At 36.5% G+C, this 24,710-nt stretch overlaps 1 protein-coding gene across 1 annotated transcript; it reads right to left on the reverse strand.

Annotated features, from left to right (window-relative positions):
• Window positions 1-4,887: 4,887 nt before the first annotated feature.
• Window positions 4,888-5,748, reverse strand: LOC143610868 (uncharacterized). Its single transcript, XM_077085228.1, has one exon. It carries the CDS (start codon window positions 5,746-5,748, stop codon window positions 4,888-4,890), a length of 861 nt encoding a protein of 286 aa, XP_076941343.1.
• Between the last annotated feature and the right edge of the window lie 18,962 nt (window positions 5,749-24,710).

The following is a 24,710-nucleotide window of genomic DNA, read 5'->3' on the forward strand; positions in this document are numbered from 1 at the left end:
CTACGCCCAGGCACAAACGCTGACTGATTAATATCAATTAACGACTCCAACCCCTTCATCATACGAACCGAGATAATCTTGGTAATGCATTTATATAAAGTGTTGCAGCACGAGATGGGACGAAAATCATTCGGAGTCACAATATTAGTCACTTTAGGAATAAGGGCAATAATGGTGTGGTTTACCTGTTTAAGGAGACTTCCTCTGCTGAAAAATTCACGAACCGCCAAACACACATCTTTCCCAACAATATCCCAAGAACTCTTGAAAAAGGCCGAGGAAAAACCATCAGGTCCCGGCGCTTTGGAATTCTCAATAGAGAAAACCGCATCCTTGATTTCCAAATCGGAGATAGGTCTAATCATAAACTCCGCCTGGGAGGCCGAGAGTTTAGTAGTAAACATCTGATTATCCAGTTTCCTCAATGGTTTCAAATCAGAGCCAAAGATGTTCGTAAAATGATTAACAAACACCGAAGGAACATCCAACCCCTCAAATAAACGGCCCTGAGCATCACTTATAATATCAATGCGACCCCTATGGTTTCGCATTTTCAAAGAATTGTGAAAGTATGCAGTATTAGAGTCACCAAGCTTTAACCAATCAACTTTAGCCTTTTGTTTAAGGAATTCTTCCTCATCCTTAGCCGCCTCATGATAAGCCTTAAGATAATTACTCTGTTCCCGAATCAACTCCAAATTAGTAGGGTCAGTGTCAAGGCGGGTTTGACAAGCATCCAGACGGGTTCTTAGGTCAGTAACTTTCTTATGGAGATTGCCTTGCCGGTACAGCAAAGAACGAATAGGGTGTTTTAAGTTCTGGAGTTTCTTTACCACGCGAAACATGTGATACCCGTTCACCTCAATATTCCAGCCTTTAGCAATAATATCATGATAACCCGGTTTTTCAATCAAGAAATTAGGGAATTTAAACGGTTTAGGCTTACCTTTAATAAGAGAGGGGAATTTCAATAGACATGGAGAGTGGTCTGAAATCCGGTACGGAAGGAACACCGCCGAAGAATCATTAAAAATCTCCAAGAATTTAGAGTTTCCCATCACCCTATCAAGCTTTTTAAAATGGCCCATACCCGTTTTCGGTTTATTGCTCCAAGTGTATTTGAGTCCGACCCCCTTTATATCCTCAACTTCCATGTTGTTAACACAATCACGAAAATCAATCATTCCAGTAGAAATTTTGGAAGAACCATGCAAGCTGTCTTCCAAACTAAGAGCACAATTAAAATCACCAAGTAAAGCCCAAGGATTATCACGAGTGAGTTGTTTATGAACAAGAAGATTACGCCATAACTCCCTTCTTTTCAAATAACAATTCTCAGCATACACGAAAGAACCATACATCACCTTGCAATCAAGCTTAAACTTTAACTGAACGTGAAGAACCTGATTCGAATAATCAATAACCATAAGATCAACCAAATCCGTATTCCACCCCACAATAATCCGAGTACCTTTATCACAAACACTACCATTGCTGGTCCAATCCCAATTATTACAGATCTTCTTACAAACATCAAAAACCGCGTTTAATTTGACGTGAGACTCAAGAATAGCGCATACCTGAATATTATTATCTTGTATTACCTTACGAACCTCTTTTTGTTTAAGAGGGCGGTTCAACCCTCTTATATTCCAAGTGGCGATGGTACCCATTAAACACCCAATTCACCGGGTGTGCTTGCACCCTCAGAAAAAATATCCGCTTTCATAGCTTTAGCCACATCCGTAACCAACTCCTCCACATCATCATCATCTTCATCACTTTCCGACTCGTCCGCCAACTTACCAAACCTGTTACTGGTTTGGACAGTATGATTTTCCTTTAACTGGACCCCCTTAGCCATGGAAGTTGTAGGTTTACCCACAGGATAATTATTGTCTTGTTCTTGAGCGGATGGTTTATTTATAGTTTGTGGCACAGCAGGTTTAACCACCGGTCGGTAGACAAGATTATGTTTCTTGATTTGCGTATTAACTTTTTTCTTTCCCTTCACCCTCTGGAAACCATCATCATTAGTGACTTTCGTTTGTTCGTCATTTAACTTTCTATCGTGAACTTGTTTCGGGCACTGGGCGTTCGAATGGCCAAACACCTCACATAAAGAACATCTGGGGGGCTCCCAATCATATTCAACTTTAATCTCCGAGATCTTATTTGTCTCCCCCCACGTATCCGGAACAGCAACAACAAGCTTCCTTTTAATCTCCTGATTTGCATGGAGCTCAACCTGTACTCTAGCAAAACTACTTCTTCCCCACGATTCCTTACACATATTAGCAGTATAAGAGTCCATACTTATCGGATCCCCAATTCTTGACGCGAGCATACTTAGACCCTCCTCAGTAAAGGCACCCAGGGGAATGTTTTGTAATTTGACCCAAACCGAAACAGACCGTACATCCTCCTTCTCCAAATCTGACTCCATAGTCCAAATTTGGAGAATAATGGGAACATTAGATTACTTGAGTTTGAATTTGGTGGAAATCTTTGGCTGCACACTTTTCCCCCTTCTCTCTCCTCACTTAATGTTTTATTTATTCCAAGACATGCAATAGAGGTGGTTGGTTTAATTAAATAGTGCATTGATAACTCACAACCTAGACTCTCTTACTCTCATACACAAGTTGCAAGTAAACCTTTCTTCTTTCTCTCTCTGGATTTTGGCCAAGGAAAGAAATATCAAGGAAGAGTTTTCCAAGGGTAAATCCTAGCAAAATCAAGGTGTTTGTTGGAAGCTTGAAGGGTATACAAGCTTGAGGTTCTTCTATCTTGGAGACTCGCCCTTCATATCATCATCTCCTTCATTTTCTTGGACTCTTGAAGGTAGTATGCTATGAACACCCTATGGTTGTTTATATTGGTAAGCATGCAAATTCGTATATGGATCCGTGGCTTGGGTTTTGCATATAAAATCGGTTTTATATATTCATCAAATTAACAAGATTTAAAACTTATTTTTCCAATGCGTTTTTCATATAAATGGGTTTATATGACTTTGGTAATCTTGTTAAAAACCAACAAACACAACACATAACATACACAAGGTCGTGGCTAGGTTATGAACATCCAAACAATCAGGTCAACGTTTAACCAGAATGGTTCCCCTTTGACCCCTTTATGATTTCGGCCAGAAACCTAAACTGAGTGTTTTCGACCAAGTGACCTAAATGTTTAGTTCTCGGCCAGGTTCTTGGCCAAGACCGAGAACTTGGAGTTCTTGGCCAAAACGAGTTTTCGGTCAACCGAAAATGGGGTCTGAGCTGTTTTCGGCCAGAGCTGAATATACTGATTTTGTCCAAACAAAATTGAAAGAACAACCAAGAGGCCAAGGATTGTGACTAGAGCTGAGAGGGAAGAGGCTTAGAAAAAGACAAAGAGGGAGGATGACCACTTGAAACTCCTTGATAGATTAATGGAAGCTAGATGGAGAACTGGAGAAACCAAAGCATGAGCAGAAAACAAAAGCTCGTCTTATACAAATCTAAAAAGGAAAAGAATGATCAAGAAAAGGCTGAATCTTCAAAAGCTTCCAAGGTTCCTCCATTTGTGTTTGTGAAACAGGAACCAATTGAACACCCTGAGCCATGGGAAGATGAGAACAAAATCAAGACCCTTAAAGGGTTGATGCTTAGTAAGGGTATGGCTAAAGGGGTGTTTGACAATCTTAGCAAAGACCAACTGAAAAATTTATTTTATACAGAGAAAGATGAATAGGAGCAACTAGAGGCTGAAAAAAGGACCTCAAGAACTATGAATGTGGACCTAGGGGAGAAATATTTATCCATGCAGGTCAACTAGGTGATGAAGAGGTGATGGGCCTGATCACTAAACTTTCTAAAGAAAGAGGAGAAAACCTTCTTGATCTGATGATGATGCCAAGGAAATAGTAACTGCTATGTTTTAAAAGAGATTTGAGCATGTGAGGGCCATTGTTCCTAAGAAGAAACCTACTTCTAGGCCCTTAGCTGTAAGTGTCCCAATTCCCACCACTAGAGCCGCTCACCAAAGACAACAAAGGTCACCTTCTGATGTGGACCTACCAAAGAGAATGTTCTTTGATTCTCAGACTGAAACTCTTAAAATAATCATGTCTAGTGGTGAGTTGAAGGAAGTGATATTCAGATATAATTTCTTGCAGTTCAAGAGGGAGCAGCTGGCTAAGATGGCAACTATGAATCTGTATGACAATTATGACAGACATAGATTTGCTGGGAGAAAAAGAAACAATTTATCTAAACATCTCAAAGACAATGCTACAAAGGGGTTCCCCATGCTTAACAAAAAGAGGAAATGGGAACTCTCTCAGTTTGAAAGAAACAAGAGGTTAAAGAAGATGAGGGAGATCAAGTACACTGAAGAGACATTCAAAGAAAAGAACAAAAGCAAGAACCCTCTTGCCACTATGACGGAATGTATCAATATGAGACGGCAGAAGACAAGGCCAAACTATGAAGTCCAGAGAAATGGAAGGATTACAAGCATTGACATTGATGATAAAGATGGATCCTTCATTCTCAGAAATTCTGATGGATGGGACTTGGGCATCATAAAGAAGGATACTGATATGGAATACCTGCATGTGGAAGATCTCAATGACATTATCATTTGGACTATTCCCGCTGATCATCCAAACCACACGCAGTTATTCATCTTCAAGGAACGCAAGTGTCAAGTTTTTTTTTTTTTTTTTTTTTTTGGGTAAAAGGGGGTTACCCAGGCTATATTAAAATTAAAAACTGGCGTAATGACAGAGTATCAAAACGGCAACAAAAAAACACAACCACAAACTAGACGAGAGGCATACCACTCGCTAGTCCAAAACACACTAAACACAGCCCATAAAACTACAAGAAAACCAAATAAACATTAGACTTCCAACGTAGCATTAGGCAGCTTCCAAACTTCCATCCACTTCCTTGAGCCCGAACGTAACCGACTCGAGAGAAGTTTCAATCTGACAATGCCCACTACCGCTTCAATGATCTGATTGCAATCCCTCTTTTGATTTTTGAATAGTCTTAAATTCCTTTCCTGCCAAATCAAGTAGCAACACGCAGCTAAAACAAGTTTAGCAGTAACCACATCCGCCGCTTTACAAGAAGTAAGAGACTCGTATTTCACCAAGATATCCCCCCAAAAATCAGAATAGGACTCAATCTTAGCAAAATCACAAACACCTTTCCAGACTTTAAGCGAAAACGAGCATCGAAAGAATAGATGATCATGAGAATCGGGTTGAGAATCACAAAACGGACATACCTGGCTGACATCAGTTCGGGTCTCCCAATACCTCACCTTATCCTGAGTTTTTAATCGATTCTTAATGATCAGCCACAATAAAAATGCATGCTTTGGAATACAGTTAGGATACCATACAACATTACACCAAGTGACCTTGCGATCCTTAGTTCGAAAAGCATGCCAAATATCCTTAACAGAAAACTGAACAAACTTTCCATTCAAATCTTTGATCCAAACTTCATCATCTTTATGATTTTGAATTGAAGGAAACTGCACTGAATGAAAAATAGAATTCCATTCAACCGGCCACCTCCAAAAACCCTCTTCAACCAAATTTGAAACTTTGTCAGATAACGAAAAACCCTCCCGATGGATTGATCTAGTAGAAACCATATCAATCAGAGGACGCATAGCACACCAGTTATCATACCAGACATAAGTAGATTCACCGTTCCCTATTCGAAACCAGAAAAATTGTCTCACCATTTGCCGAATATGTAAGAGGTTTCTCCAAGTCCAAGACATATTACCGCAAGTGTCAAGTTGGCTAGAAGACAAGAAGCCTCAAGCTCAAGAAGATAAAGATTATGTTTCTAGCTTAGATTTACTTTGTAATGTCCATGGGACAGAGTTTCCATCTTGTAATACTTCTTGATTATGATATGTAAAAGTACTTCTGAAATTTGATGTGTATTTTGCCTAAGTGTATGTAACCATAGAGGTGTTTTGGTACAGCTGAGGTGTTCCAATCTAGGGGAGATTGTTGGGTCGAATATTTGACAAGAAATGACATAAGAGAGATTGGAATCTTCTCAACACTATCTGAAAATGGCTAAGTATGGATACCGTGCACACTTAGGCCTCCGAGCAAGCTTTTACTTATCCTAGAAAGGTAATTTGCCTTTCAGGTAAGGTTATCTTCTAGAATTCCTCTTAAGTGTCAATCCGAGCAGGGTTCACTTTGTCTAGCAAGGTTGTTCTTCAAGTCAAGCATGGTTTGTTTCCTAGCAAATCCTTGTCTAAACCAAGTTAATGAAACCAAGTACTTTGGAAGATCTAACAAGGTTTACTTAATAAACAGTGGTCCCAGCAAGCTTGAAGTAAGTTGATAAGGAAATGTCTTAAGGACTTATTCTAGCAAGGTTCAACTCAGAGCAAGAAACAGTGCTACCATCACAATCTGGTTTGTTAAATAAGTTAAGTATTAACAAAGAGTTGAAGGGATTTCTGAAGAAGAAATTTGCTCGTAGGATAATATCAAGCAAAGTTTGCTATGGTCAAGAGGATTGAAGTCTGCTAGGTGAACATTTTCTTAGGAAAATATTCCACGTAAAATCTACCAGGAGAACTGTTCCCCGGCACACTTTGGTTACCAGGTCTGCTCGAAGAAGACTAAAGCTGCAAAGCTTACCCGAAGACTTGTGTTACACTTAGAATCTTTTTGTAATATGATTTTATGAGTATGTATCATTGATTAGGGTTTCTAGAAGGAATGACTGCTGTCAGGGCAGGCCTATAAAAGGAATAATTTAGGGCACGCCTTGACAGCAGACCACACAACCTGAGACATGATAAAACACCTGATATTATTCCAAAAATTGATTGTGACGGCTGTCTTTATCACGTACGGATAAATCAATCTATTCTAAACCCGGATAAATCGTTTGTATTAATTAATAAAGTTATAGCACGATTTATTGAATAAATATTTCGATGTGATTTGAGTATGTTTGCGATTAGGACGGTTATTGATTGATCGATTGAACTCTACAGTTATTATTATTTTGAAAGCATCAATATTAGGTAAAATAAGTAAATATGAGTTGAAATAATTATATGTTCAATTAAATAATATTTAACTAAATGTAACGCAATTATAAATGTGTATATATATAAATATAACTCGTAGTATACTATATAATCTAAGACAAACGTAAAAAAATATATATATTTGTCATACAATATACATCTTGAAATCTTTAACGATAACCTAAATTTATAAATATAACTAATACGTTTAAAATATGTTGATTATAATTTTTTGTTTAAAGACTAATACATAATATATATATATATAAGAAATTGATAAAACGGATTACGACGAGAAACGTCAATAATGATATTCGAATTTTAATGAAGTAAAGTTTGTTTTTATTATTATAATATCTATAGTAGTTACATATATATATACACACACACAAACATACGTAAACGAAAGCTCTTAACGAGATTGATTGACAAGAAACATTATTTTACTGATGTCGGTTTGATAAAAGTACATTTATGTTATATCTACTATTAATTATAATTAGCTAAAAAATCCTTTAAATACCAAAAAGAAAATGAATGATAAAAACTGGGCTGGGGGAAGCTCGAACCCGCGCCCCCAGCCGGTTTGAACCTTAGAACACACACATCATTAACCAACTGCGTTGGGACTTCTTATTGTTTAAATTTTATAATAATAAATTAAGTGCAGTAGCCCAGAAAAACCCCCAAAACCTATGAACCTTAATTCATGAATCGATTAATCCATTGCATGTTGGTTGAATTAAGTTTAGGGCTTTTGATTAATGGTTAAAACGAATTCAAAACATATTTTGATTACCTCATATGATGATTAATTGATAGCTAAAATATCCAAGAGAGGCCCGGCTGATAATGAATTAAAAACTGCTGCTACGGACAACAATAGATCAATAGCATCCACAGTTTGGTTCGCGAGACTGGTAGCAAGGAATACACGAGTTTAATTGCTTTATTGTCGTCTATTACTAATATAACGAGATCCAAATAGTGTCGGCAATTGATAATTATGTATAATGAATCAAATTGGTCAAATTAACTTAATTAAACTGTCGGTTAGGCCGAAACTGTAGGAATCGATCTGCCCTGGACACATATTAGAGTTGATGTGGCTAGTACGTTATGATCCAAGTCGGGTCATACCCAATAACAAGCTAGACAAACACCATGATATTTGTTTAAGATATGATCTAAAAAATAAATATCAACACTTATAATATTTAGAAATGGGTTTCTAGATATTTGCACTTGTATAACATATATATTATATGATTAATTTATATTTTGAGAGAAATTACTTTATGTTGTTGTTTAAGTTGGTTAAATAACAAACATAAAAGACATATTACAGTATACATGTACCTTGCTATGCTATGTTGCATATAACATACATAAGTAACAAATAAATAAAAATGGGATTTGAATTTTGAGGGGGGAAACCAAAGGGAGCCCCCCCCCCCCCACTTTCCCTTCTCTCTCTCATCTCTTTATTAGTTTGTTATATACTAGGACATGCAAGAATTATTGTTGGTTGAAGAGTTATTATTCAACAGCACTTTCTCTCTCACACACACAAGAAGCAAAACTCTTTCTTTCTCTTCCATTTTCGGCCAAGGAAGAAGTAGAAGGAGGTTTTTCAAAGAACAAATCCTAGCAAACAAGGTGTTTGTTGAAGGCATGGAAGGGTATACAAGCTTGAGGCTCTCCTCCATTGAAGGCTAGCCGTTCAAACCGTCATCTCCTTCACTTTCTTGCATCTTGAAAGGTTGTATTACATAAACCCCCTAAGTTTGTTGGTTTGGTAAGAATGTAAATTCGTATATGGATCCGGGGCTTGGGTTTTACATATAAAATGGGTTTTATATTAATCTATGTAATAAGAATTAAAATTAATTAATCCGCTACATTTTTCATATAAATGGGTTTACATGACTTTGATAATCTAGTTAAACCCAAACAATGGCATCAAGAGCCGCTTATACGTTTACATGCTTCAATAGATCTAAAAAATTTTGGAGTTTTATGGTGTGGTTCACCATATGGCCGAAATTTTGGGGCTTTTGTTTACCCCTTGGATCTTCAAGATTATACTTTACATGCATGTGATAATCTTTAAGAATTAAGTCATTTGGATGATTGGTTGTTTTGTTTGGACAAAACCCGAAACTTTCAGTTTTCTTATCCTTGGCCGAAAGTTTGAGGTTAAAAGGGGAACCATTTTAGACATGTAATACTTGCATATTTGAGTGTGCATTTAGATGTTCATAACCTAGCCAAGACCTTGTGTTTGGATGTGTGTTTGTGTTGTGATTTGTTTAATATTCAATTTGGTTGTAATATTCTTTTATTTGGTTTGTAATATATTTATTCATTTCATATTTGTTTGTAATAATAAGTAGATTAGTTGTATTTCTTTTACTATAGAAAAATGTATTAGGATATTTTATTTTATTTTTTTGTAAAAGAAGAAGCATCAAAAGTAAGGGTTTTTGGTTTTGGGCCTTAATGGACCTCATAGTCCAAGATAGGATTCTAGCCCAAAGACCAAAGCCCAAACTTGGAGGCCCAAGGAAGCTAGGAGCTAAATTTGGAGCCTAAAAGGAAGCCCAAATGAAGTGGAGAAGTCACAACACAAAAGTGGGAACTTGAGGCATTTGGATGCGGAGTCAAGTGGGAGTTCACCGACACATGCCTTTGTTCACTTGGACAGAACTTTGTTCACATGGACATGCCTTTGTGCATTTGGTCCCTAGGAGAGACTTTTGGCACACTTGTTTCGGTCAACAAGTGTGGCCAATATTAGGAGGCTATGCTTATGAACTTGTGGTTGTTTATTTATGCTTGCATGGTTGATTTACATATATAGTTTTATCTTATTTGGATAAGGGTAATTAACAAACTTAACATCAACAACTTGCATAAAATTGGTTTTATTAAAGGTTAATGATTTCAAAATAAAATGGGTTTTATTAAAATGAACTTTTAAAATTGGTTTTCAAACAAAGTACCATACATTTAAATGCATGCAAATGCAAGGTATACAAATAGTTTTCCAATCTAGAATTTAGAAAACTTAAATCCCTTTTAAAACAAATGTAACACCATCCTTTTATACAACACTCGAATCACTTGGGAACTCGATGTGGGATAAAGGTCGCCTAACCACATTGGATAAAAATTTTGAGTTTGAGGTGGGTTTGACATATTTGTGGGATAAAGGCCACCTAACCACTTGTATGTCAAATTCACATGTGTGTGTAAGTAGGGCGACTTGATTTGGAAACCATGTGAATAGGGTCACCGAAGCATGGCGTACAAAGGTGTTGATGGGATTAAACATGCCAACTAAACATATGAAGTTTAACCGATCCCATAAAACTAGAAGTTGCAAAGGGTTGCAATCGTCAAACGTTGACTACCTTGTTAATTCAATAGTAGGATAAAGGTCACCTAACTACTATGTGAATGTAACGTTGGGTTCTAGATTTTTATCATTAATTGTCTTGAAGACATAAAGGGTATTAAAGATTAAAATTAGTTTAATGATATCAAAAATACTAAAATTGAGCTTTGTTAAATTATGTAGATGTCTGCAATCAACAATCCACCTAACGCAATTATCCCACTCGTGCATAACCTATCACTAAGAGCTATACTTGATAAGGATCGTCTTAACTATAACAATTTTATGGATTGGTATCGAAATTTGAGAATTTTTCTCAAACAAGAAAAGAAATCCTACATATTGGACAATCCTATTCCTGATGAACCAAACATTGACGATTTGGATGCCGATAACGATTGGTTGAAATACACCGAGGATTCAGTGCAAGTTTCTTGCCTCATGTTGGGAACTATGATTCCCGATATTCAAAAGGATTTTGAACATCATGGGGCATATGACATGATCACCCAACTTAAGGAAATGTTCCTTACTCAAGCTAGGGTGGAACGCTTCGAAACGGTTTTAGTGCTTCATGCATGTCATATGGAAGAAACTCAATGGGTTTCATCTTATGTGCTTAAGATGAAAAGCCACATTGATTGACTCGAACGGCTAAATTGTCCTGTCTCAAAAGAGTTAGCCACTGATATGATCCTTAATGGCCTAACTAAAAGGTTTGAGTCTTTTGTCATGAACTACAACATGAATGTATGGGACAAGATCATTGGTGAGCTTCACGCAGTGCTCAAAACGGCCGAAACGGGAATGGGTTAAAAGGTTTTACCGGTTCTCACGATCAATGAAGGTGGCAATAAGAAGAGGCATCACCCGGATCCTAAGGCAAAGGTTGTCAAAGGTAAGGGACACATCAAGGGTAAGTTCAAAGGAAAGGCTAAAGAGGAACCAACCAAACCAAAGGAAAAGAAGGTAAAGGTTAGCTCGGAGGACCCGTGCTTTGGTTGTGGTGAGAAAGGACATTAGATGAGGAATTGTCCAACCTATCTCAAAGAGTTGAAAGCAAAGAGGGATGTGGGGCAAACCTCGGGTACAACTTTCATTATCCATATTGATCTCAATGTTATTTCTTCTAACACATGGGTATTGGATACCTGATGTGGAACTCATATCTGCAGTTTGTTGCAGGAGTTCAAAAGAAATAAGCATTTCAAGAAAGGAGATACAAGTCTCTTCATGGGAAACGGAGCAAAGGTTGATGTCGAAGCCCAAGGAGACTATATTTTGAAGCTTCCAAATGGTTTGGAAGTTGTTTTGAAAAACATTTTGTATGCCCCTAGTTGGACTAGGAACATTATCTCTGTTTCTCTTTTAAGACAATATGGTTATGATTTGAAGTTTGTAGACAATGGTATTTGTGTTTTCATGAATGGTGTCTTTTATTTTAAAGCGATTCCGTCTAATGGCATTTATGAATTGGTTCATTATAACACATCCTTTGATAACACGTTGTACCAATCAAACACCAAGAAACTCAAAATGGATTTGAGTAAGACTTATCTTTGGCATTGTCGCCTTGGTTACATAAACAAGGGTCGGATACATACACTTCAAAAGAATGGTCTTTTGGAATCAAATGAAGATTCATTTGATAAGTGCGAATCTTGTTTACAAGGTTTGATGACCAAGGAACCCTTTAGTGGAACTAATGAAAGGGCAAAAGACTTATTAGGTATCATAAATTCGGATGTATGTGGTCCTTTTAAGGCAATACAAGGAATGGTGAAAGATACTTCATTACCTTTATCGATGATTATAGTTGTTATGGGTATGTGTACTTGTTAAGACAAAAAGATGAAGCCTTTGAAATGTTCAAAGTCTTTCAAAATGAAGTAGAAAAGTAACTCAATAAAACCATCAAAGTACTTCGTTCGGATAGAGGAGGTGAATACCTTAGTGATGCTTTTCTAGATCATCTTAGGAGTTGTGGAATCATCTCACAACTCACTCCACCCGGAACACCACAACATAATGGTGTGTCCGAAAGGTGGAATCGAACTCTATTGGATATGGTTCGATCTATGATGGCTAGAAGCACATTGCCTCTATCATTTTGGGGTTTCGCATTGCTCTCCGCAGCCCGTATTCTAAATATGGCACCAACCAAGAAAGTGGGCAAGACACCTTTTGAAATATGGCATGGAAGGGTTCCATCATTATCATATTTAAAGGTATGGGGTTGTGAGGCTTATGTTAAGCACAACACCCAAAACAAACTTGAAAGCCGATCCACTAAGTGTATCTTTGTAGGATATCCCAAAGACTCTATGGGATATTATTTCTACAACCCAACCGAGCAAAAGTTGTTCATTGCTCGAAAGGTCGAGTTCTTGGAAACTAAGTTCCTTATGGAAGGAACTAGTAGAACGGTGGAAATCAATGAGGATCAAGAACCACAAGCCGATAGACGTTTGGTTGATACTAGCACTCAACAAGAGGTTGTCGAAAATGATCAAATGGTTGATCAAGACACACAAAACGTTCAAAAATCTGGTAGAATTAGTAATCCACCCGAAAGATGTGGATTTTTCATGGATGGATGTTATGTGGTAGATGCGGATAAACCCACCACTTACCACGATGCAATGTCGCAATCCGATTGTGACAAATGGCTTGAAGTTATGAACGTTGAGATGCAATCCATGCATGACAACCAAGTATGGGATTTGGTTGTACCACATTAACTCCAAACCGGTTGGAAGTAAGTGAGTTTCAAAAGGAAAAACCGATATGCATGGAAACTTGGATACTTATAAAGACAGACTTTTAGCAAAAGGTTTTACTCAAACTTAATGGGTTGATTATGATGAGACCTTTTCGCCCATGGCAATGGTCTATTAGGATATTATTTGCCATAGCCGCAATGGGTTGACTATGAAATTTGGCAAATGGATATCAAAACCGCTTTTATAAATGGACATCTTCAAGAAGATGTCTATATGGTTCAGCCCGAAGGTTTTGTCGATCCACAACATCCTAATAAAATATGCAAGTTAAAGAAATCAATCTATGGATTGAACTAAGCATCTAGAAGTTGGAATCGCCATTTTGATGATGAAGTTAAGAAATTTGAATTCATCAAAAACGCTGATGAGGCTTGTGTGTATAAGAAAGCTAGTGGGAGCATCATTACCTTTTTGGTATTATATGTCGATGACATACTACTATTTGGAAATGACATTCCAGCCATAGAAGGTGTAAAAACCTGGCTTGGAAGTTGTTTTTCCATAAAGGATCTTGGTGAAGCCGCCTATATTCTGGGAATAAGGATCTATAGGTATATCAAGGTGGTTGATAAGTTTAAATCAAAGTGCATACATTGACGAAATCTTGAAAAGGTTCAAGATGGACAACTCTAAGAAAGGTTTGGTTTCTATTCAAAGAGGAACAATATTGAGTGCTTCTCAATGTCCAAGCTCAAAGGATGAGCAAGACAAAATGAATGGAATTCCATATGCATCTGCTATAGGTTCCATCATGTATGCCATGATATGCACTAGACCGGATGTGTCATACGCTTTGCATAACAATTAGATACCAACAAAATTCGGGAACAAGCCATTGGATGGCGGTTAAGAGCATATTGATATACCTTAGGATGACTAAGGATATGTTTCTAATATATGGCTCTGGTGAGGAGGAACTCGTTGTAAAGGGTTACACGGATGCGAGTTTCCAAACTGATCGAGATGATTCTCGATCACAATCGGGCTATGTTTTCGTTATGAATGGTGGGGCTGTCTCTTGGAAGAGCGCAAAACAAGAAGTGGTAGCATTGTCCACCACTAAATCGGAATACATCGCCACCTCATTGGCAGCTCAAGAAGCTGCGTGGATAAGAAAGTTCATTGCCGATCTAAGGGTGGTCCATACCATTCGGGCCCCTCTAGAGATCTTTTGTGACAATGAGGGTGCGATTGCTCAAATCAAGGAACCTCGTGCACATAAAAAGACAAGGCACATTGAGCGGAGATTCAACTACATAAGGGATGAAGTTGAAAAGGGAAAGATATGTATTCGCAAATTTCACACCGATCAAAACATTGCGGATCCACTCACGAAGCTCCTTGAAAGGCCGAAGCACGAGGGTCATACTTGCGCCTTAAGACTTCGATATTCTAGTGATTGGATTTGATCTATTTTGTATTTGGATATCGGAACAATTGTTATTTTGACTCATTCATATGATTATGGTTTATGATTATGACTTTTGAGTTATGTTCCATTTTAGCATGTTTAAATCCGTGAATAAGTTAATTATTATAAATGTCCGTAGTCGTTCATATTTGTGGGAACAAATATGAAGGTAAGACTATTTTGAACTTGGATTGGTGGATATTCATAAGGTATAGAGCAAGGGTTTGCTGCCAAGGTTCATAGATATTTATAGGATATAAATATTGGACTGACCCGCCCTCAAATGTTACTGAATGGAATCCTTGTGATTTGTGGTCATAAGTAAATTTGAGTAAAGGAGAATATCATAGTATCATTCAACCTGAGGTACATATTGGGTCTAGATATTCACCAAATATTATGCTTTGACTCAGTTCTTCGCTGCTCTGAAACATTACAGTACATAAGGCTAAGATTAGGTATGGTACGAGGTGATTGTGAGAGACGTATGCAGTCAATAGGGGATTTGTCCCTCTTATTCGTTGAGAGTGAGATGTCTAAGGCCTGCTAAGTTAAATCAACAAAGAATGATCACTCTGTGTCTTTGGATTTGACATGACATCTGTGACAAAAGGATAAATGATAGATTCACCTAAATCATTTCAAGAAAAGGACTTGAAGGGGATGATGATATTGAATGGCACTTCGTCATACGTATTAGGGGTAGTAAACCGTTGTTAGGCGGTATTTGCTGCTTGCGTCAATCTTCTATGTATCTTGTGCAAGTGGGAGATTGTAGGAATCGGTCTGCCCAAGACACATATTAGAGTTGATGTGGCTAGTACGTTATGATCCATGTTGGGTCATACCCAATAACAAGCTAGACAAACACCATGATATTTGTTTTAGATATGATCTAACAAATAAATATCAACACTTAGAATATTTAGAAATGGGTTTCTAGATATTTGCACTTGTGTAACATATAAATTATATGGTTATTTATATTTTGAGAGAAAGTACTTTATGTTGTTTAAGTTGGTTAAATAACAAACATAAAAGACATATTACAATATACATGTACCTTGCTATGCTATGTTGCAAATAACATACATAAGTAACAAATAAATAAAAATGGGATTTGAAATTTGAGGGGGAAACCAAAGGGAGTCCCCCCCACTTTTACCTCCTCTCTCTCATCTCTTTATTAGTTTGTTATTGTCACACCCCGACTAGGTAGTTGCGGAAGCATAATACGGGAGTATAACAGATACTACTGGTATCAACCACGTTGTTTATAAAGAAATTCAACAAACTAATTTACATCATATTACATGGGTTGGTACTATGCTTACAAACTAGATGAAAATCACATAACCAGTTCACGAGCTTCTTATTCAATACTATGTATTTACGTCTATTCACAGCTATTCAACTTCACTTCTAACACCAAGCACGTAAGCAATTCATTCCAACTTCGGTTTACCTGAAAAGCATGTTAAAACGGGTCAACTACGTCTAGTTGGTGAGTTTCAAGTTTCACGAGTACAGACAAAATCAGTATACAAGTTAGTAAAATTCACAGTGCGTATGTATATAAGTATATATGTGCATGATGTATAAGCCACAAGTGAAACCAAGACAGCTCGCACGCATGGTCACCCTTGCCCATGTACTCCCGTTGGCATTTAACAGCCACTTTGCCCCAAGTATGTACTATGTCTAACGCCACATAGCAGAATGTAATAAGTTTAAATGACAATGTGCAACTGGGTTAACATGTTCCGGCATACCCTTCCGGCCCTGTCAGTTGGGTTTGTCAAACCGATAGTACTATACACACGTCACCGGCACAAAGTTAATCACTTGTGTTTGTGGGGGCTTTCAGGTGTTAGTACTTAGATAATTCACATCATCACACGTTTTCAAGTATATAAGTATATGTAAACATGCTTTCCACCCCAAAAGTTCGTAAAACAGTTTAGAAAATGGGGTCGTGAAACTCACCTTATCGTAGTTCAAGCTGGTAATATGTATCAGTAAGTAATGTTCCTCGATTATAGCTTGACTCCTATAACCGGTATCGTACTGTTAATACTAGTACAATGTTTAAGCTGAATCGGGATGTATAACTAGTTTGGGTATAGCTGTTAAGCCCAGAACATGACCATAGTCTTAGATTGTGATGTTGTACACTATGAAATGTTCAAAACCAGATTTGAATCAGTTTTACCATTTTCCGAGCCTAGCCAATTTAATCGTTTATGCGTTTCGGGATTAGGTAAGATAACATAAACTTAAGTAAACATATTGATTGATAAAATGATTTAATATATAAAAGAATTTTAAGGTTTCGGTATCTGGATTGATCACAGGGTTCATTTTCGTTTTCACACAGGTTTGATTATACAAAACGCGTACAATTCACCCCATTTGTCCGGAATTCTCGTAAAAAGTTCGTTTTTATCAAATTCATTAGAAACTATGATATTTGACCACTTTTGATATTTTGACATACCAGTCAGTTCGTTAAACATAAAACTGCCGGTTTTGTTAAAACAATATATTGTTTAAATCTTTGATTAATCATAACTAATTATGCACTTATATATAAATTATGGAAAGTTTTGTAAAAATAAATTAAAATATGGAGATTTTTATACAATTACTTTCAGAAATTTTATAATTAATTATATATTTATAAAAATTCATTTAATGTGTTATAATTAAGTAATGAATAGCCCGTTTATACCAAACGACATCTGAAAAATCCGATAATTTTTCCAAGTGGTCTCAATATCATCACATAGCCCCTGCAAAATCTCCAGAATCTAACTCTTTGGCCAAAATACCTTTTTACGCGTTTTTCGGCTATTAAAACTCGATTAAAACACAACTGCACAAAAAATATTTAGACAACTCAAAATGTTTCCAAATGTTTCCAGTGATCTTAAAATAACATCTTTGGTTTCCAAACCAAATTTCATAATTTTTCATGAAGTTTACCTATTTTTCCCGAATAAACGCTAATAAACGGTAATAAATTCGCCAAATATTCTCCGTTTATCGAAAAATTACCAAATTTGAACAGGGACTCACTTATCTGATCCCTAATGTCCCAGAAAAGTTTCATAACCTAAAAACAAGCACGTCATAATCGAAGCACTAACAGCCCCTAAACGAGTTAACCGGTAATACCTTGTCGGTTTTCGGTAGATTTTGATGGTTTTAACGACTCTCCAGGTCTTGGGTCACAAACTCAGTGTATCTAAATATCATATAACATCAAACCAAGCATAAATCATCCATAGAACAACCTTGTTAATTAGGGTTTCGGTTTTGGTTTCAAACCGAACTTTTGAACCGTAAAAATGTCGTATTCATGTTCTAATCCGTGTTATTGGTCAAACATCTATATGTTTCTGCTTTGTAAACATGTTTAACATCAAAACATGATTTTTGTTGATTTTTATGGTTTTTGGATGCTTAAACATGTTTAAAATTAATCAAGACTTAATTTTCCATATTTAAACTTTGTTAATCAAGCAAAAATCTTATGAGAATTGATTGTTACCTTGAGGTTTTTGGGTGCAAGGATGAAGAACACAGCAGGAAATTCAGTTGGTTTGCAAAAGTTTGTGCAAAATATCTTGGTGAAGCTTATTAAATAAGCTAAAACAAAAGGGGCCCCTCCCCCACACACTTAACTTGTGGTCGGACCATTAAGGGGGGCCCATTGGGCCTCTTTTTGGCCCATTTGTGCCTCGGTTTTTGTGCCACGTTTAAATCTCGGTCCAAATTTAGTTCGGGTTCGGTTTTTCGCAAGAAAACTAGTTAGAGTGCGAAAAACAACGCGAAAACGAGTGTTTTTCAGCCCATTTTTGTAAAATAAGAAAAACGTAATGAATCGTTGTAAAAATTCAAAATATTTTCACGGATTGCTTAGAACATGTCATATAAGTGTTTTATGAATCTTTTTTGGCTTGAAGGATGCTACAATGCTCGTTTTGATGTTAACGATTACGTTTAAGGTCATAGCGTATCGATAAACGAAACCTTTTTCGTTTAAATAGTTTTAAAGGTACTGGGGCCTAAATATCAATATGTTAGCCTCTATAATATATGTATAACTCATGTATGACCCCTCGGAATATATTCGGGTCATAATCGGCATCGGTCGGTTACTCGTTTAATCGCTACGAATTAACCGATTTATCGTTTACTCGCTACGTAATGAATAAGGTATACCTCGTTTTGTCACAAATGTCACAGTTATTTACTAGGACATGCAAGAATTATTGTTGGTTGAAGTGTTATTATTCAACAGCACTTTCTCTCTCTCACACACACAAGAAGCAAAACTCTTTCTTTCTCTTCCATTTTCGGCCAAGGAAGAACAAGAAGGAGGTTTTCTAAAAACAAATCCTAGCATACAAGGTGTTTTTTGAAGGCTTGGAAGTGTATACAAGCTTGAGGCTCTTATCCATTGAAGGCTCGCAGTTCAAACCGTCATCTCCTTCACTTTCCTGCATCTTGAAAGGTTATATTACATAAACCCCCTATGGTTGTTGGTTTGGTAAGCATGTAAATTCGTATATGGATCCGGGGCTTGGGTTTTACATATAAAATGAGTTTTATATTAATCTATGTAACAAGATTTAAAACTAATTAATCCGCTGCGTTTTTCATATAAATGGGTTTATATGACTTTGATAATTTTGTTAAAACCCAACACCCACGTGTAAAGGATGCATTGGAAATGAGGATTTTGATGAGAGAGAAAGTGATGAAGACATAGTGGTTGAAGCAGAGGTTTGTTAAGTGGCCATTGGTAGTAATATAGGTAGAAAAGGTTGAAAACTAATGGGAAATATTCTGGATTAAAGCACCAATGGCCCCACGATGGGCGCCAAATTGTTTTGGTCAAAAATCGGTTTAAGGATAATGTAACTAAATTTGTATAGTGAGGTCTAGTGCTTGTATAACAATGGTAATTACGAAAACGAAATAATGAGGAACCCAAGGATTTGTTACGAGGAAAATCCCTTGATCTTAATATATGGGTGATGACAATTGTCGATCACCAATATATTAATCAAGAAAATAAGGTTACAATGGTGGAGCTTAAGATCGGTTACAATAAAGCTTGACAGAACCGAGCCCCGGTGCGGAAGCGTGTCGAACGGTGATAAACGAGCTCGGTTCATGGATCGAATCATAACACGTATTCACTCTTGAATGATAATAATGGACGGATGTGGAGAGTTCGTTTCGATTAACAATAATCAATAAAGTAGGATGAACAATTGTATGTAATCGAAACACAATAAATAGATGTAGTAGTATGATTTCATTAACTGAATGATTGTCATGAAGAACACTCATACATACATTCATACATACAAAGGAACGGCCACCCGGGGAGATCTCTTCCCCGGGGGCAAACTCTCCTAATACAATAATAAATCTCACAATGCACACATGACCTAAACAAATGACCTAAATCATCTATTTATACCAGTCTTGTGCCTTGGTCTTCACTCCACCGCCACTTGGATAAGACCAAAGGAATAAAATATAATATAATATTTCACCCGTCAAATGCTTCAATTACTCATTATAATATCTTGTTGTCTTTCTTTAATTTCTTATTATAAACGAGTAACGGTTCGATGCGTCGGTCTAAAATATAATACCCAACAATCTCCCCCTTAGGCCGATGCCATCGAATCACTTTCACGATCACCTCATAACCCGATCCCTTTCATAGAAATTCTCCCCCTCACAATAAGAGTCTCCCATTTTTCATTTCAAATCATCTTCTCATTATCTCTTTCGGATATAGTTGTATAGGCATAAGATCGAGGATTCAAACTTCAATGATCAACTACGAGTTAATCCAAAACCGCAAAAGGAAATAAACTAAAAAATTTTCCTTAAAGTGAGTCTTTCACTTGATTCGACCAAAATATGCAATGAAATTCCATATAATTTTTCTCCCCCAATTTCGTTGCAATGTCATAAACGAATGTGTCTTTAAATCAAGTGCGGGTGAACATCTTCAATTCAAACAATCTTGACCATCCCTATCAAGTATTGTTGATAAATATTCAAAATAAACGCATTAAAAGATACCTTTTGTGGTTGAAAGTTGACATTTGACATGGTCAACTCTTGAAATGATCCGGATAAATCAACCATCTTGTTCTTGTAATCACATTGTTGAAGTTGTGAAACAATTTTTGCTCAATAATCTTCAAAAATGACCAAAATACCCCTCGTTGACCCAACACAGTCAACGGCCGACTTGACCAGAAAAGTCACTTCCGAACGGTCACTCATACTTGGGCAAACATTTTTCATGTAGAACACTTGGTCAGAAAGTCAACCGGTAAGCGAGTATACAATCTTTTCTTTATCTTGGCCCGTTTGACTTTGAAAGTCAACTTTTTGCAACAGAATATATTTCGAACACCGAACATTTGATATTTCCTGCAATAACCTTTGTTTCAGCATCAAACATATGAAAATACCCCTGCTGCATTGCATTAACAGCTTCTACACACTGTTGAAATCTTGTATCAGCACTAAAAATGACCATACAACCCTTGCTGCAACTATTCGTGAAGTTATTAGCAAAGTTGATAGAGAACAGCAGCCCTGTTTACTCGAGACCAGCACACTGTACTAAATGTCCAGTCACAACCATAGCTACTTGGAAATTATCCGAACATTAACTAAAACTACACATCAGCAAAAACATATCAACTCATCAACACACTGTTGTTACTAACTCTAGTTAATCGTTAAGTTTCATATCAGCAACAAAGAGCTCGAGACCAAACTGTCCCGATGTAAAATAGTGCAGCAACAACAGCAAGTTTCAGAACCTTCATATCAGCAATAAAGTGACCATACTGCCCTCTAATATTGCAAAAGCAGCAATTATGAGTGTTCGTTAATAAATAGATCAGCGGCGGAAAATGTTCATTAAAACCTGTTTTATATCAGCAGCTTTCAACCCTACAAGCATCCTCATCTTTTAGTAACTAAATTCATTCAGCTGCAACATCTGATTGCGAATGATAGTTTAAAGTGCAGCAACTAACTCTAACTTCTTCAAATCCAACCAACATCTACTAGTCGATACATATATTAGCAGTAAGAAGTTGCATCATATCAGTAACATTGTACTTATAAATTAGTGAAGCAACAATATTACCCTCTAAAACTACATAATCAGCCCGCACACACCACATAGACCACATTGTACCACTGCTAAAATTATGAAACATCTCAAACAGACTTTGTGCAACAACATGTATATTCTGCATCAATCTTGTTACAGCTGCAAAAAGACTACAATGCCCCTACTGCAGCGGTTCGGGAAAAAATATCAGCAGCAAACTAGTTGAAATGCGTTATTTACCCATGAACAACAATCTCAATCAGCAACTAACTTCGAACACTTATCATCTGTTCATGAATAAGATGCTCAAATACACACATTGAATCTGCCCAGAAATAACCGTGCACTAATGTTCGTGACCTCTTATCATATCAGCTGAAGCAAATCAGCAAACCAAGTACTAGTGAATAGAAAACATCAACTGCAACATCTACTCGTGAATAACCAAATCAGCAGCTACAAATCACATTGATCCCCAATCTGGTCGAGCCGTAATACCATCAACAACTTATTGGACTTGCAGCTGATCAAACACCTGACTAAATAACTCGTGAATTAAATCATAACTGCCCGTCAAGAAAATTCTGAAATAGCAGCGACAACCCGTTTGTATCTGCACTATTCATCAACTACTCGTGTAGGGCTAAAACAAATCCTCCAAATCGTGAAATTAATCATCCAAATTGGTACGAAACACACCATAATCATCATATGAACCGGATCAGTCACCAATTTGCCCTAAGTAACATTAATTATGATTTCCCCAAAACGAACATATGAGCCCTAATTTTTCAGATATGAGTGTAAACACTTTATACATGAAATTGATCGCTTAAATCTCATCAAATCATCTCCAACTCATCATTTTATCATAAATCATTCGATCATTTCATCAAATACTCATAGATGAATAATCTAATATAAACGAACTTACCAAAAATGAACCGAAGATGTAGATTTGGACGAATATGAACGTATAAACGTGAAAACGATGTTGAATCTCTGAACTTATCATCAACTCAAACATCAATTCACATAAATCATCTTCAAGACATCAAATTCCATCCAAATCCCTCAAAAAACTTCAACAAACTTCAAGTTTAACGTCCATGACGGATTCAAGAGCGAAATGAATCAAGTTCAGCGGTTAGTCTGAACGAGTCGGTAACCTCGCTCTGATACCAATTGACATAACCGAGCCCCGGTGCGGAAGCGTGTCGAACGGTGATAAACGAGTTCGGTTCATGGATCGAATCATAACACGTATTCACTCTTGAATGATAATAATGGACGGATGTGGAGAGTTCGTTTCGATTAACAATAATCAATAAAGTAGGATGAACAATTGTATGTAATCGAAACACAATAGATAGATGTAGTAGTATGATTTCATTAACCGAATGATTGTCATGAAGAACACTCATACATACATTCATACATACAAAGGAACGGCCACCCGGGGAGATCTCTTCCCCGGGGGAAAACTCTCCTAATACAATAATAAATCTCACAATGCACACATGACCTAAACAAATGACCTAAATCATCTATTTATGCTAGTCTTGTGCCTTGGTCTTCACTCCACCGCCACTTGGATAAGACCAAAGGAATAAAATATAATATAATATTTCACCCGTCAAATGCTTCAATTACTCGTTATAATATCTTGTTGTCTTTCTTTAATTTCTTATTATAAACGAGTAACGATTCGATGCGTCGGTCTAAAATATAATACCCAACAAAGCTAACTGCAAACGAGGGAAAAACTAGAACAATCTCTGCTAGTGAGCTGTGATAATCGTATGTAAACAGTGTGTAGGTTGTGTCTTCCTAAGCCGATCATAAGCTCATTATATACAAAAATATAAGCTAACAATAAGTCCTATAATCTCGCCACTTCTCCATGATCCGTTGTAGCTATTTGACCATGTGCACAACTTCACGGACTTGCGGATAAGTAGGCGGACTAAGTCTTATAACCATTGAACCTGTTAATCACACCACCATTCAAATAAAACAAATGTTAGTAAAGAAATAATGCAGATGATCCTTGATCATGTGCAACCTGGAACAGATCCTAAGGACAAGTGATCCTAAAGTTACATAAGGATAACGTATCCTCAGCATAAAAATCTATGCCCTAACACTCTAACAACATCTTTTAAAAAATCACATTTTTTTAAACCAATAAAAGAGATTAAACAAGATTGACTTGATCAACAAGTTGGTTCTTTTATAATGTGACAATAATCTTATATGCCCAAACCTAACAAAATATATTCAAAGGATTTTTTTTGTCGGACGGGAGACATATAATATGATAAAAATATACAACTCGTTTTATTGCTTTCATAAGGAGATTATATCATTAAGTCTTTAAATATATAATAAATATTATTATTATTATTATTATTATTATAAAGAATAATACACACAAAAAGATATAAAATAAAAAAAATCTTTACAAAAAATAATCAATATTACTATTATGATAAACTTTATAAAAAATGATAGAGTGTAGTAATATATCAAATAAAATTGTTAACGGAATTGAAAGTATAGAAGAGGGGGTATGACAAGTACACGAGGAAGTAAGTGAAGTAAGTTTAGCCTAACCCAATAAGGGGGTGTTTGGCCTAGCTTTTTTAGTGAAGCTTATAGGTTTTTTAGCTTTTTTTTTTTAACAAGATAAGCTTAATTTGGTGTTTGGCTTAGCTTTTTAAGCTTATGCTTATTAGCTTATATAGGATAATGTGAAGAAGCTTATTTGAAGATAGTTTTTTAGCTTATTTGAATAAGCTTATTTGTGTAAGGATGTAAGTTACTCATTTGCACTCAAATGATGGTGGTTAGTACCATTCCATGTTTTCTTAAACC

This window comes from Bidens hawaiensis, unplaced genomic scaffold, assembly GCF_021521415.1.
Source record: "Bidens hawaiensis isolate Kalapana, Puna unplaced genomic scaffold, B.hawaiensis_p1.1 tig00028533_1, whole genome shotgun sequence".
Taxonomy (NCBI): Eukaryota; Viridiplantae; Streptophyta; class Magnoliopsida; order Asterales; family Asteraceae; genus Bidens; species Bidens hawaiensis.

Bases quoted from the DNA above. Each gene is read 5' to 3' on its own strand.
- LOC143610868 (XM_077085228.1), bottom strand. From the start codon at position 5,748: ATGGTGAGACAATTTTTCTGGTTTCGAATAGGGAACGGTGAATCTACT.